General features: G+C 46.3%; 1 protein-coding gene across 1 annotated transcript in view; it reads right to left on the bottom strand.

Moving 5' to 3' along the window:
* Window positions 1-301: 301 nt before the first annotated feature.
* baiap2b (BAR/IMD domain containing adaptor protein 2b) overlaps window positions 302-12139 on the bottom strand; it is a 39771-nt gene continuing 27933 nt past the window's right edge. The window contains exons 6-14 of the mRNA XM_053414311.1: window positions 11572-11709; window positions 6137-6289; window positions 3976-4212; window positions 3027-3231; window positions 2112-2313; window positions 1922-2002; window positions 1568-1736; window positions 866-903; window positions 302-389 (exon numbers count right to left, since the gene is read on the bottom strand). Of these exons, the coding sequence (XP_053270286.1) occupies window positions 302-389; window positions 866-903; window positions 1568-1736; window positions 1922-2002; window positions 2112-2313; window positions 3027-3231; window positions 3976-4212; window positions 6137-6289; window positions 11572-11709 (1311 nt within the window). The remainder of the gene's footprint in view (window positions 390-865; window positions 904-1567; window positions 1737-1921; window positions 2003-2111; window positions 2314-3026; window positions 3232-3975; window positions 4213-6136; window positions 6290-11571; window positions 11710-12139) is intronic.

The raw sequence follows: 12139 nt of genomic DNA, 5'->3' as shown, positions 1-12139 counted from the left end.
AGGAGGAGCTGGGAGCTCAAAGCATGAGTGTTTGGATATTAATGGAAAAAAAAGAAAACTTAAATCAACTTAACACAAAAACCTAAATAATCCAAAACTTTAAAATATAATAAACTTATTTATCACATCTGCCAAGGAGGGGACGTTTGTGTTTGTAGGATTAGACACAAACTACTGAACCCGTGTCCTTCACACTTCATGAAGGAGTTCGACTGTGAGATTTATCATTTGTGAATCTGGCTTCTACAGATTAAATGTGATTGATTGATTGATTGATTGATTGATTGACAGGAGGAATCTGTCACGTCTCGGAGCAGATGGGATTTCTCTTCCTCTCACATGCTGAGAGGGCTTTAGCCTTGGCGGAGGTATGTGAGCTCCTCTGGTTTCTAATGGTCCAGTAGAGACCACAAAGCTGGAGTAACAACACAAACCTTATTGTGTAACCACTATGCACTAATCACTACATGATCACTACTGGCTTCGTGTCAAACCAGTGCAAACGGAACAGGATGGAAACACAAAGAAAAGAACACAAAGCAACATTAAAAAGGAAAAGGTGTGTGTGTGTGTGTGTGTGTGTGTGTGTGTGTGTGTGTGTGTGTGTGTCCTGCTGGTTGTGTGTCTGCAGGTCTCGACTTTAAAATGTCCCAATCCCTCAACTCTCCGTCTTCAGTCACATCATTCAGTCAAAGGTCAATGGTTTCAGTGGTTTCAGTCTGTTCAGTGGTTTCAGTCTCCCAGTAAAACGTTTCCCTGGATTCCCCAGATCGCAGCATAGAACCCCCCCCACCCCTTCACCTGAATCTAACACTGAACAGACTGAACTGGAATCATATCAACCAGTGGTTCCAGTGGTTCTTACCTTGTGGGGAAACGAGGCTCGTACTCTTCCACTCCGTGCTGCAGAGACGTCAACACAAAACAACGAGTCACACAACAATACACAACAACTTAGAAACCTGACTGATGCTGCAATGACAACAGCAGCCAGCAGATGGCAGCAAAGACACATGGTAGAAACTTCAATGAGAGGTGGAGCTGGATATTAATAATAATTAAATTAACATGAAATCATGAAATTGATAAATAAACAGTTTTTCTCCTTCCATTAAACTGAGTCTGTGTTGAATCCTCACTGTGAAGTTTGAATTATTTCTGTTTGGCAGATTGTAGGTTAAAAGATTTATAGATTTTGAATCCAGGACGGTTTTAGAAACTGATGTTTTTTAATGTGTGACAACTCTTAAATGATTTTAGCTTCTTCTCAACTGAAGCTTGAAGAGTTTCCCTCAGAGACGGAGGCAGTCAGCCAATCACTCATCAGCAGGAGCGTGTGAGGTGAAGTGCACGTGATGTGTGCACGTGATGTGTGCACGTGAAGTGTGCACGTGAAGTGTGCACGTGATGTGTGTGTCTACAGGAGTGACTGAGGAGGAGCGTCCTCTGTGCTGCTCCTCAGGTCAGAGACCAGGAGCTTCATGAAGGTCTCATGTGTGAACTCGTGTGTGGGTAGATGTCAGTGTGTGTGTTTGTAGGGTTGTTTATCAGCCCCCCCCCCCCCCACCTGTGAGGAGCCTGGCACTGCCACGCTGTAGGGCCGCTGCTGTCTGCCATGCAGCGCTGCCGCGCTCGGTGCTGCCATGCGGGCGTGGCTGCCGTAGTCGGGGACGGGCAGAGCCATGGCTTCTCTCTCTAGAAGGTTCCCTGTGCTGCTGCTCTTCCCGTGATGGAGGCTGCGTCACAGGAAACAGAAAACAGGTGGAGGTTTGTGTGTGATGAAGATCTGCAGGGAGTCATCAGTGGGTTTTGGAATAGAACATTCAGGAATCTTAGCTTTCTGTGGAAGGAGTTACGATGCACAACCAATATACATTTATAATTTATGTTTAGGGACATTCTAGAAACAGATGGTACCTACTTGTGAACCCGGAGCTGCCTCGAGGAGTCACCGTCCCCGTCAGAGATCAGCCTGGTGTAGGAGAAGGGAAACCAGCCACGCCTGGAACACATGGAGCCGGATATCAGATACACAAAAAAATCATTTTCTTCCTTTACTTTCAACAGGATCGTGAGTTCTGGCAGGAATTGAACCCGCGAGTCGCACTCACATCCTGGTCTTCTCGTTCTCTCCATAGTGCCACCCGTCCCGGGCCTCGGGGACCAGCAGGGTGATGACGTCGCCCTCAGAGAAGCTGAGCAGGGTGCTGTTGTCCCCCGCCGTGTGAGAGAAGATGGCCTGGACACAGGTTCTCCCGTTCTTCTCCAGCCCGGCAGCCATGGAGCTGGACCGGGGCAGAGTGCGGGTCTCCACTGGGAGAGAGACAGGACGGAGACGGACACTGTGGAAGGTTCTGGATTCCATATACTTCAGTTTCTAAATTACCACATTTTCTTATGAAACTCATTTCTTTCTTACATCTATTTTTACTCCTGATCTCTATTCCTCATTTTCAATATCACATCTCCTTCTATTCCCACCTGCTTCCGCCTGCTTCTTATTAAAAGTGCACAGCTTGTGTGTCACATCCAACACACAACCTGATCCAGGATATGTTCTCGGATCAGGTTGTGAAGGTTGACAGTGATTTTACACATTCACTCGAACACAGCATCATAAACTCATCAAGGGCTAAAAAGGTGGATTTCAAATGAGTGCTGAGTTCAGTCAGAGTCTGATCTGTTTGCTGAGCAGCTCCAGTTCCATTCTGCTGGTGGATCATCTGGATCCGAGCAGGAACCATCAGCTGGTCTGGAAACAGCTGCAGACTGAGGCTGAAGACAGAGATGAAGGATGAAGACAAAACACTGAACTAAACGAGGCTGAGCAGCTGCCAACGAGGTTATGTTTGCACCCACGTCTGTTTACTGGTTGGTTTGTTTACTGGTTTCTTCCTCTGTGGGATTACACAACCACTACCTGGCAGATTTCCACCAGACCTGGAGGCAGGAAGGAGGCGTGGCCTTGAAGGGACACAGTGAAGGTGGGTGCTGATGCAGGAGCTCATCCATCCATCAGTACTTACTCAGCGTGGTCTTGCTCTTGGCGGGGGCGGCCTTCCTCACAGGCAGGGTGTTGGAGAAGACCTCCCCCCCGTGCCGCTGGCTCTGGGGCGAGGCTTTGCCCTGGGCCACTTTGCCCTCCATCCACTGCTGGTAGTCTTCTCCTCCGTGGGCGCCGGCCGAGCCGTTCATCACCGGCATCCCTGGTTCCCCCCCGCCCATCAGCCGCTGCACAGAGGAGACATTTGCATAGAGGCAATTAAAACACTGCAGAAAGTATTTCTGTCCTGTTTCATAACATCCAGCAGCTCGTTAACATTAATGCTGCAGCGTGGATGTGGGTCAGGAAACGCTGATTAATAAGAAATCATGTTTGAAGATACACATATGGAATCATTACTGAGCGACTGCAGAGGATTTCAAAGTGTGTTCATGAAACTGAATCTGCACCAGTTCTCTTTCAGAAGCTCCCACACTGAGACGTGCAGGAGGAAGAGGAGGAGGAAGAGGAGCGGGGGGGGGGGGGATTTAAGCTTCTTCTGTGCAACAAGCTAATTAACATGGTTCACTAATGGTTTCATTTGCATTCATGCAGAGTTTCCTGAGGTTCGATTCTGCAGCCGTCACATCCAGGGAGGACCCCCCCCCCCCCCCCCGCCTCACTGCAGGTCCTCATTAGCTCTGATTGGACAACACTCACCTGTTTGTGTGTCTGTGTGTCTTTCTATCAGAGATTCAGACTCTGACTCTGGAGACCTCTTTAAAAAATGGGGATAATTTCTATCTGAGGATATTCATGCTTCACTGTTTAGGGATAAAACTGATTCTACGACTAAAAGATGCTTAAAACTAAGATTAGGAATGAATGTTAATAATAAATCATGATGTGTATCTATCAATCAGAGACAGTGACATGTTAATACAGAGCATGACTCCAGCTGCTGTTATCAGTAGAACAGGAGAGAAACAGACCTGCTGGCCCATTCCCCCACTGGCCCTGAACGCTGCCTGCTCCGGAGGCCCCGGCAGGGGTTTGGACCCGGGGCCGGACTCCACGATGGACATGCCTGCATGGAGAGCACCGGGCGCCATGCTGCCCACCATGCCGCTCATCTGCTGCGCCAGGAACATGGCTCGATCTGGCAGCTTGTTGGGCTCGGCACACGCCTGCTGCCACATCGGGATCTTCTGAGATAAAAGCTCCTTTCCCTGAAGGAGGAGGGGTGGAGGAGAGGGGGGGGGGGGGGGGGACAAGTTCATACAAAGTGAAAGTTCTCATGTGACAGAGCTGATGCATCTTTTACTGCTTCACTTAATTGATTTCGGCCCAAAATCACTTTGAAATCTATTAACTAGTTTTTCAGATGATTGAAAATATGCTGTCGGGTCTCTGGTGACCTCCAGCAGGAACATCCAGCTGCTGATGGGAGGAGAGGATGAGAGAGAGGGAGACGAGGGGGGAGGACAGGAAGAGAGAGAGAGAAAGAGAGAGAGAGAGAGAGAGACCAGCGCTCCAGGTTCAGAAGCTCTCAGCCACATCCCCTCATACATTAAACAGCAGTTACATAAAGATACTTTTAATTTGCATTCATCCTTCGACCCGTGAATACTGAAAAGACACGGAGGAGAAAGTTCTGATGGTTTTGACTGCAGCAGGCTGGTGTGGAGGATAATCCCAGTGCGGCGCCGAGCTGGTCTGGCCCTGCTGAGTGTGTGTGGGCCGAGCGTCAGGTGTGGGCGGGATGATCAGATGAATTAACACAAACACAAACACACACAAAAGTACAGCGACCACAAGAGACACAAACAGATGAAACATTGTGTTACCGAGCTCTCCTTCTTTCTGAAATGGATTTTTATGAAGTTTATTAGCTCTGAGAAGGAGGTTGTGTTTTCACCTCCGTCCATTTGTTTGTTTGTCAGAAAGTCGTCTTTTCATGAAACGTTGGAAGTGAAATGAGAGAGAACTTGTTTCTTCTGGCTGGATCCTGATGAAGAGCCTGATGAAGAGCCTGGTGAAGAGGCAGAGCCAGGATTCGTGTTTGGCTTCTACAACGTTGTGTGATCGAGTGTTTTTTGATACTTTTGCAGATTTAACGCAAAAGTTTTTAGCTCATTAAAAGCAGATCAGGGAAAAACGTCTCAATTCATTTTTTAACTCATAATTAACCTTCTGAACATAAATAATATTCAGATTCACATAAGAAAAATAAAAGTTGAAAAGTGACAAAAACAACAATTATCAAAAAGCTGACAATTCATTTTCTGTTGATTGACTAAGCTGCTGTAAACACCACAGAGGGATCTTTGTTATATTAGAGATTCTTCACTTAGCATCATTCATAACACTAATATTTACTATGAACGGTTTGTTATGAAGCTGAAAACACTTTCTGATCATTTCAATTGAACTGAACTATGATTTTTACACAAACAACCAAAGCAAAGATCCAACAACCATCTAACAACATTCATCCTCTTTACAATTCATACTTTTGATTCCACAAGAAACTAAAACATGAATTAGAAAATTGAAACAATGAATAACTTCAATCAAAGCCACGATGTGTCTAAAGTAATTAATAATATTCTGGAATCGAGTGATTCATCAACACTACTTCAGTCTCTCTCTGCTGAGGCATCATCACAGCAGCAGTTTGTGTCTCTCGCTCATTCAGACACTTTCACATCGAGTCTGAACTGAGTGTTCAGACCCCCCCCCCCCCCCCCCACACACACACCTCCCCCTTCACCCGCCTCCTCACCCACTCATCCTCCACCTCTCCTCCCCCCGTCCGGCCGCTCTCACTTTCCCACTTCACATCCCCCCGGTGAGAGGGAGTGAGAGGTGATGATGTAAAGTGAAGTGAGACACTTGTGAATGAAAAATCAGAGTCAAAGTTTTGTTTGGGACAAAAGTATGTGATGAAAGATGGGAGAACTTTATATATATATATATATATATAATATGTATACCTTCTTCATAAAACTGTCAGTTTAGGGTGAGGGTTGCGATATTGATACACCTCCATTAGTAATCAGTTTACATCTGTTCCATCCTTCATCTCTTCCTCTTATCCTTGTGAGTCCAGGTCATGCCCCCCCCCCCCCCCCACGTGTGCTTCCTCCTCACCTTGTTGTGGTAGACGCTGCTGCTCTTGGCCACAGCACACTGCCGGTCCACCAGGAAGCAGTACCTCCTCCTCTCCTCCGACAGAGCGTGCTTGTAGCCCTCTGCGATGTGGTTGTCCAGCTCGCTCTGCTTGTTGCTGATGGCCTCCACATACTGGGGACAGGGACAGACAGGGAGACAGAAGACGAGGACGTTTGAGAGCAGGACGCCACAAAACAGGACAAAATCTAAACCAGAGTCAAACACGTCAAATTCACTTTAAATCAAGTTTACTTTGTGATTCTTAAATTGTTCAAATGACATTTCAAACATTCAACAGCAACATGGAACCTTCAGCAGGTAATGAACTGAGCCTCACTTAGAGAAACCAGACATCTTGACATATGAAGAGTCAGACGAGCGTTTTCTGAACTTCAGATGAATTGAATCCGGTTTCAAACCCGTTCCCCTGCGTCCCTCCATCGACTCGGCTCACTTGAGTCCTCGAGCAGTGTCCTCAGGTTCACTTGTAAAACTGAGAGCGTCTGTAGATTCCCACAGTGTCATGTAACGTGTGGTGCCAGACAGAGCGGCAGCACGAGGTGTGAATGATGGAGGCAGAGCGGCAGCAGCCCACGCAGCGTCATGAGACTGGTCAGACACGCACCACCACACAAACACACAATCACACAAACACACAAAGTGATTTTAAATGAGACTCAACGCTGATCTATAACCACCATCACACATTGAGCTTCACCACATGTGAGAATTACATCATTAATGAGGCGGTTTCATGAATCCACTGGGAAATATTTCTGCCTCCTCCACAAACTGACATTAACATTTAAAATGCATTGAATTAGAGTCAATCTGTGATCCTGTCAGTGTGTGTTAAACTCTCAGTGTCCACAACCTCTTCAGGCAAAGTGAGAGGGAGACGACCTCCTTCTGATGATCGACTGTCTCTGCAGCTCAGTAATGAACCCAGTGGTCCAGGAGGGACAGAGAAGACGAGACAACACAGGAGACACCAGCTACTCATCTCATCCCTTCTTCCTTCTACACAGACGGATGAGACACGAGGGCAAGAAATATGAAATGTAAAGTCATGAAGACCCAGATTTTCTAATAATAACTGGATTTATTCAATTATTTCATAGGTTCAATCAGGGGATATTAAAATTTCTATTGTATTTAGACTGTTTTAAATTTTTAACGATACATCTAAATGATACAACTTATATTATGTTATGATAAACTGATGCTTTATTGAGACAAAATACTCTTAGCTTTCCTATTTTAGATCAAGGACCTTGACCATTTATATTACAGTGTAGTTTTTCACTGGGAAAATGTGTATAAAATAAAATATGATTTGTTAATAGAGGTTGTTTCCTTTGTTAACATCTAGTTTGAAGTCCATAGTTCAGTCTTATTTTATCACTAATTAATCAGCTCATCAACACATTTTTCTCAGGAAATGAAACCAATTCTTTTCAGTATTTTAGTTTTGACAGATAATTAAGGATATTATAACATTTCAGTGCCTCCTCACACTCTTCTTCAATCTAACATAAGTTCCACTGGGGTCAGAATGTAAAGTTAATACATTGTTGAGCCACAGAGTTAAATTCATTCTGTCATTTGTCTTATTCATGACAAACGACTCCATCAAATCCAATCACAAGAGGAAGATGAGATGAAGGAAACCGTCATCATTTGCCTGAATATGGTCATTGAGCCTGAAAAACCATGTTAAAGAAGTGAAGGTGTGCACGTGGGCGCACGGAGGCTGAACACCGACCCCCCCCCCACAGAGAAACATCACATGGTGATCAGCTGCAGAGGACCAGGAAGCCCACAAGTGACTCATACAAACAGTGGAGGAGGTAAAACGTTCAGGTAGCCAGAGAGAAACACACAGATTCAGAATGATCAGAATCAGACGAGCGAGTCCGAGGTCGGGGCCAACTCGATGGAGCTGTCAATCAACTGAGCCTGAGTGACAGTCGGACGGGGAGACGTGGGAGAGAGAAACCGCCGGAGGAGTCAGACTCAGCTGTTCTGAGAGCAGCTTGCAGATACACAACTAAACTCGAGTCGTGAGAAGGAAACCGATTGGTTCTCTTCCAGTCACTCACTGGAAAGCACTGAGAGAAGACAACTGGAAAGAAGAAGCTGTCAAACCCGTCTCCTTGACCCCGAGCTCGACCTCTTCTTCACCTGGAATCAGACCTGACGCCATCTGGTCCCAGTGGAAAGATAATCAGCAGAATGTAAAGTCACCAATCAGAATCAGAACCATTTAATAATAACATTCAGCCACTGGTACACAGCTTGTATATGTACTAGCATGACATGTAATATGTGTGTAGGCCAGGAAAGTTGTTTGTCTCTGCACCAGAATCAGCTCATGACCCAGGAGAACACAGACACTGGGATATACATTAGTAGATGTATTCACAGCAGCTCAGTTCCTTCTCCATTGTAGAAGCAGCTTGGTTCCATCAGGCAGTGTGGGGGGGGGGGGGGGGGGTGATGCCATGACGCCTAATTAGATTCCAGCTGCTTTTCATGCCGCTGCCAATCAGCAGCTCTCCGCCTAAAGCACAAAATATAAAATGGGGCCAGAAGCCGCTCCTTGTTTCTGCTGACACGAAACGCCAGCATCCGTGTGCGGGGGGGGGGGGGGGGGGGGCGCCTGCGTCTATCGACCCGCTGCATTTTAAAGATGTTCTTCACGGCTGCTTCCCGGCTGCAGGGCCTCTGCACTCATGCACTGAAACTTATTGGTCAGTGATTGCAAAATAATGTTTTAATAATAATAATGTTTTCAAACTGAACCGACTCCCGACGGTTTCCACATTCTTTCCATGCAGAGATAAAAAAAAACAACATCAACTGTTCTGCTCAAATGATTTCAGACGGTTTGGATTTTCCTCGGCTCAATATCTGAAACTGACAGGAAAATAGAAACTGCAGAAATGATGAAATGGAATCCAAAACTCCAAGTCAGCTCTGATATGGATCTGGGGGGGGGGGGTTGATTTTGCAGCTTCTGGCCTGATTCCAGTCATACTGTTTCCAGGGAGCATCTCTCTGACTCATCTCAGCTGCTGGGAGAGTTCTACACTTTTCTATATGGACAGAACCTGTAGATGGATTTGAAGGGATAATGATTTAAAGAGGTTGAGTTTTAGTTGTGAGGGTTCATCTGGAAACAGCTGCTACTTGTTGAAATGTTCCTCAAACAGGCAGAAACAATACATTAGTCAGATTTCTCAGTACTTCTCATGTTGATTTATTTAAAATTCATGATTATTGTGCGGTTGTGTTGTGCAGATGAATCCATGATGAGTGGCTAATGGCCTTTGAGTGGGCTCAGCTTGTTTGTTCTGTTTCTCGTGACAGGTTTTTAGTGGGACCAGTTCCTGGAATGTTTTGTGCCTTTTAAATAATTTACAGATCAAACTTCGGCCAATTCAAGTTGATGATAAGATCATAAAGAGACGTCTGATTTGATTTGATTTGATTTACTGGAGAAGTTGAATGAGTTATGGTTGGTTTGGGGACAAGTTGCTGGTTCCAGCTGATCTTCATCATCCTCACTTCATCCCTTGTTTCTGTCAACCAGCACTTCTCCATTGTTCCTTTGACACAAGCAGCTCTTATGTCATGAAGTGTTCTCGCCTCCTCTGATCTCATCCCGTTAAATATGTGTCAAACCGGTTATTTTACATCACATGATAACTGTGTGTTTGAGTGTTGTCACTACTGAGCTCACGTGTAGGGAGCCACAGGGGAAATGAAATGTTAGAATCATTTGCTGTGTTGTTTTCCTTTGAAGATGCACAGTTTATATAAATATATGATATCAATAAATGCAGATACAGAGAGATCTCTGGTAAATCAACTGCAGCAAGAGAAGTTCAGTTACTCCTCCTCATCGCGTCCGGATCGATTTTTGAACAACTGGCCCAGCCGCCCTGTTTCCTGCTCCACTGCTCCACCAGCCATCCATCACAGCAACACTAACCATTACACATAATGAGCTCCTCTGCTGCTCATACCAGCCACGAGGGGCGACCGCCTCAGTGCTGCACAATCAGCCATTAACCCCCGACGACATGTTTCCTCTGCACCGCAGTGATGAGCTCAAACCACAGCTCTGGCCACAGGTTCAGAGGAGCTGTGACTCAGCCTCTTCCTGTGTGTAGTTCCATTGTTGTGTCTAATTACCTCCTGTGTTTGGTCTGCAGGATTGTTTCCATGAGGCGTAGTGGGAGTGTGGGTGAAAACCAGTCTATGAGACCGGAGGAAGAACTGGATCCATTTTCACTTTCCTTTTCATTGAGATGAGGTGTGTCTGCAACATGGTTCAGCTCCCAATAAAAACAATAACATACCCTGCAGCTGCACACACACAGACACACACACACACACACAGACACACCCACACACAAACAATATAAAAGATAGAAAGTACAAAACTCCTCTGGCCTCCTCATGCTCCTGATTGAACAGCCTGGCTGCAGCGTCTCCTGTGCAGGTTATGTAAGAGGCCCGCCCCCCCGCCCACCATGTGTCACCGCTCCACCTACAGAGCGCTGCGTCTCCTCACGCCTCTGCTGCAGCAGCAACACGGAGGAGAGCTCATCACTCAACTCACTCTCCTGCTCTAGATATCAGAAACTAACATCACACTGATGAAGAGCAGCCAGTAATGAAACCATGAACGTTACGGGAGCACGTGGGCGGAGCTACAGAGTAAATGAAACGTGGATTAACACTAATAATGTGCGTTCACAGAGGATTTTACTCTTTAATAACTGTTTGAGGTTTCAGATATTTTCACATGTGGTAACAATCAGATCTTAAATCAGTTGTTTGCTTGTGGCTGCAGCCGGCTCCTTGTGTCCTTGAGCAAATGAACCAACTGTCTGACACAGTGAGCTTGAGTCAGAGCCTTCTCCATCTCCATCCCTGTGAAGAGCCCCCCCGACTGCGTGTGCCCAGTGGGGGGGCCCTCCCCGTTCAGCTCAGCACGTCCTATCCCATCAGCACCAGCAGCAGTCACGGATTACCAGCTGCACTGAAGCTCAAATCCCATCAGGAGGAGGGGAAAGCATCTGAAAGCCAGCTCCACGTGGAGCAGAGTGGGTGGTGCATCCAGACGACTCAGCATGGGGTCACTAAAGGTCTGCGTAGGGGATCCAGACCCGGACTCTGCTGGACTGGATTCATTTAGTTCATTTTTCTGCAGAGGCTGAGGCAATCATCCACAGACGGGCTGAATGGGACCAGTGGCTGGAGCCATGTCCTGTGTTTCTAACCAGTGGTCCTCAGCTGGTCCTACAGGTAACTGGTCCACAGAGGAGTCACTAAACCAGAGCAGCACCAGGATGCGTTTCAGAGACACACACACACACACACACACACACACACACACTGACCTGCATCTCCTTGTCTCCGTACTTCGAGGGGTGTTTGCTGCCCTGGCTCTTCCGGCGCAGCTTCTTCAGCTCGGCCTGGCACTTCTCCAGACTCTCCCCTTTGCCCTTGTGCTCCGTCTGGTACTTCTTCAGCGCCGCCTGAAGGGGGCAGCACACAGTCAGCAGGGGGCACGGCCACACCGGCACCAGTCCACATCACCACAGGATATTTACACTGATGTTCATTCATCTCAAACTGGGTGCAGGGTACACTTTATTACCGATACTGTAACTTGCCAGTTTTTTTGTGTGTATATATACATATATATATATATTCACATACAAACACCTTATGTGTATGTGGTGCATGTAACATACAACTTGAAAAGAAAATCATCAGATCACTGTAACAATCAGAATCCCGATCAGTGTGATATACATTCCCTCTTATAATGAAATATTGTTTGGGATCAAATCCAAACTTCACCAGTAATTAATTTGTGTGTTAAAATGTGTTTTTGTTGCAAACCTCCAGTTTTCAGTGTGAGTCATGATTCACGAGGCCGAGTGGGAAGTCATTTATGTAACT

Source organism: Pleuronectes platessa, chromosome 21, assembly GCF_947347685.1.
Source record: "Pleuronectes platessa chromosome 21, fPlePla1.1, whole genome shotgun sequence".
NCBI lineage: Eukaryota > Metazoa > Chordata > Actinopteri > Pleuronectiformes > Pleuronectidae > Pleuronectes > Pleuronectes platessa.
This window is presented reverse-complemented; position numbering and strand designations above follow the sequence as displayed.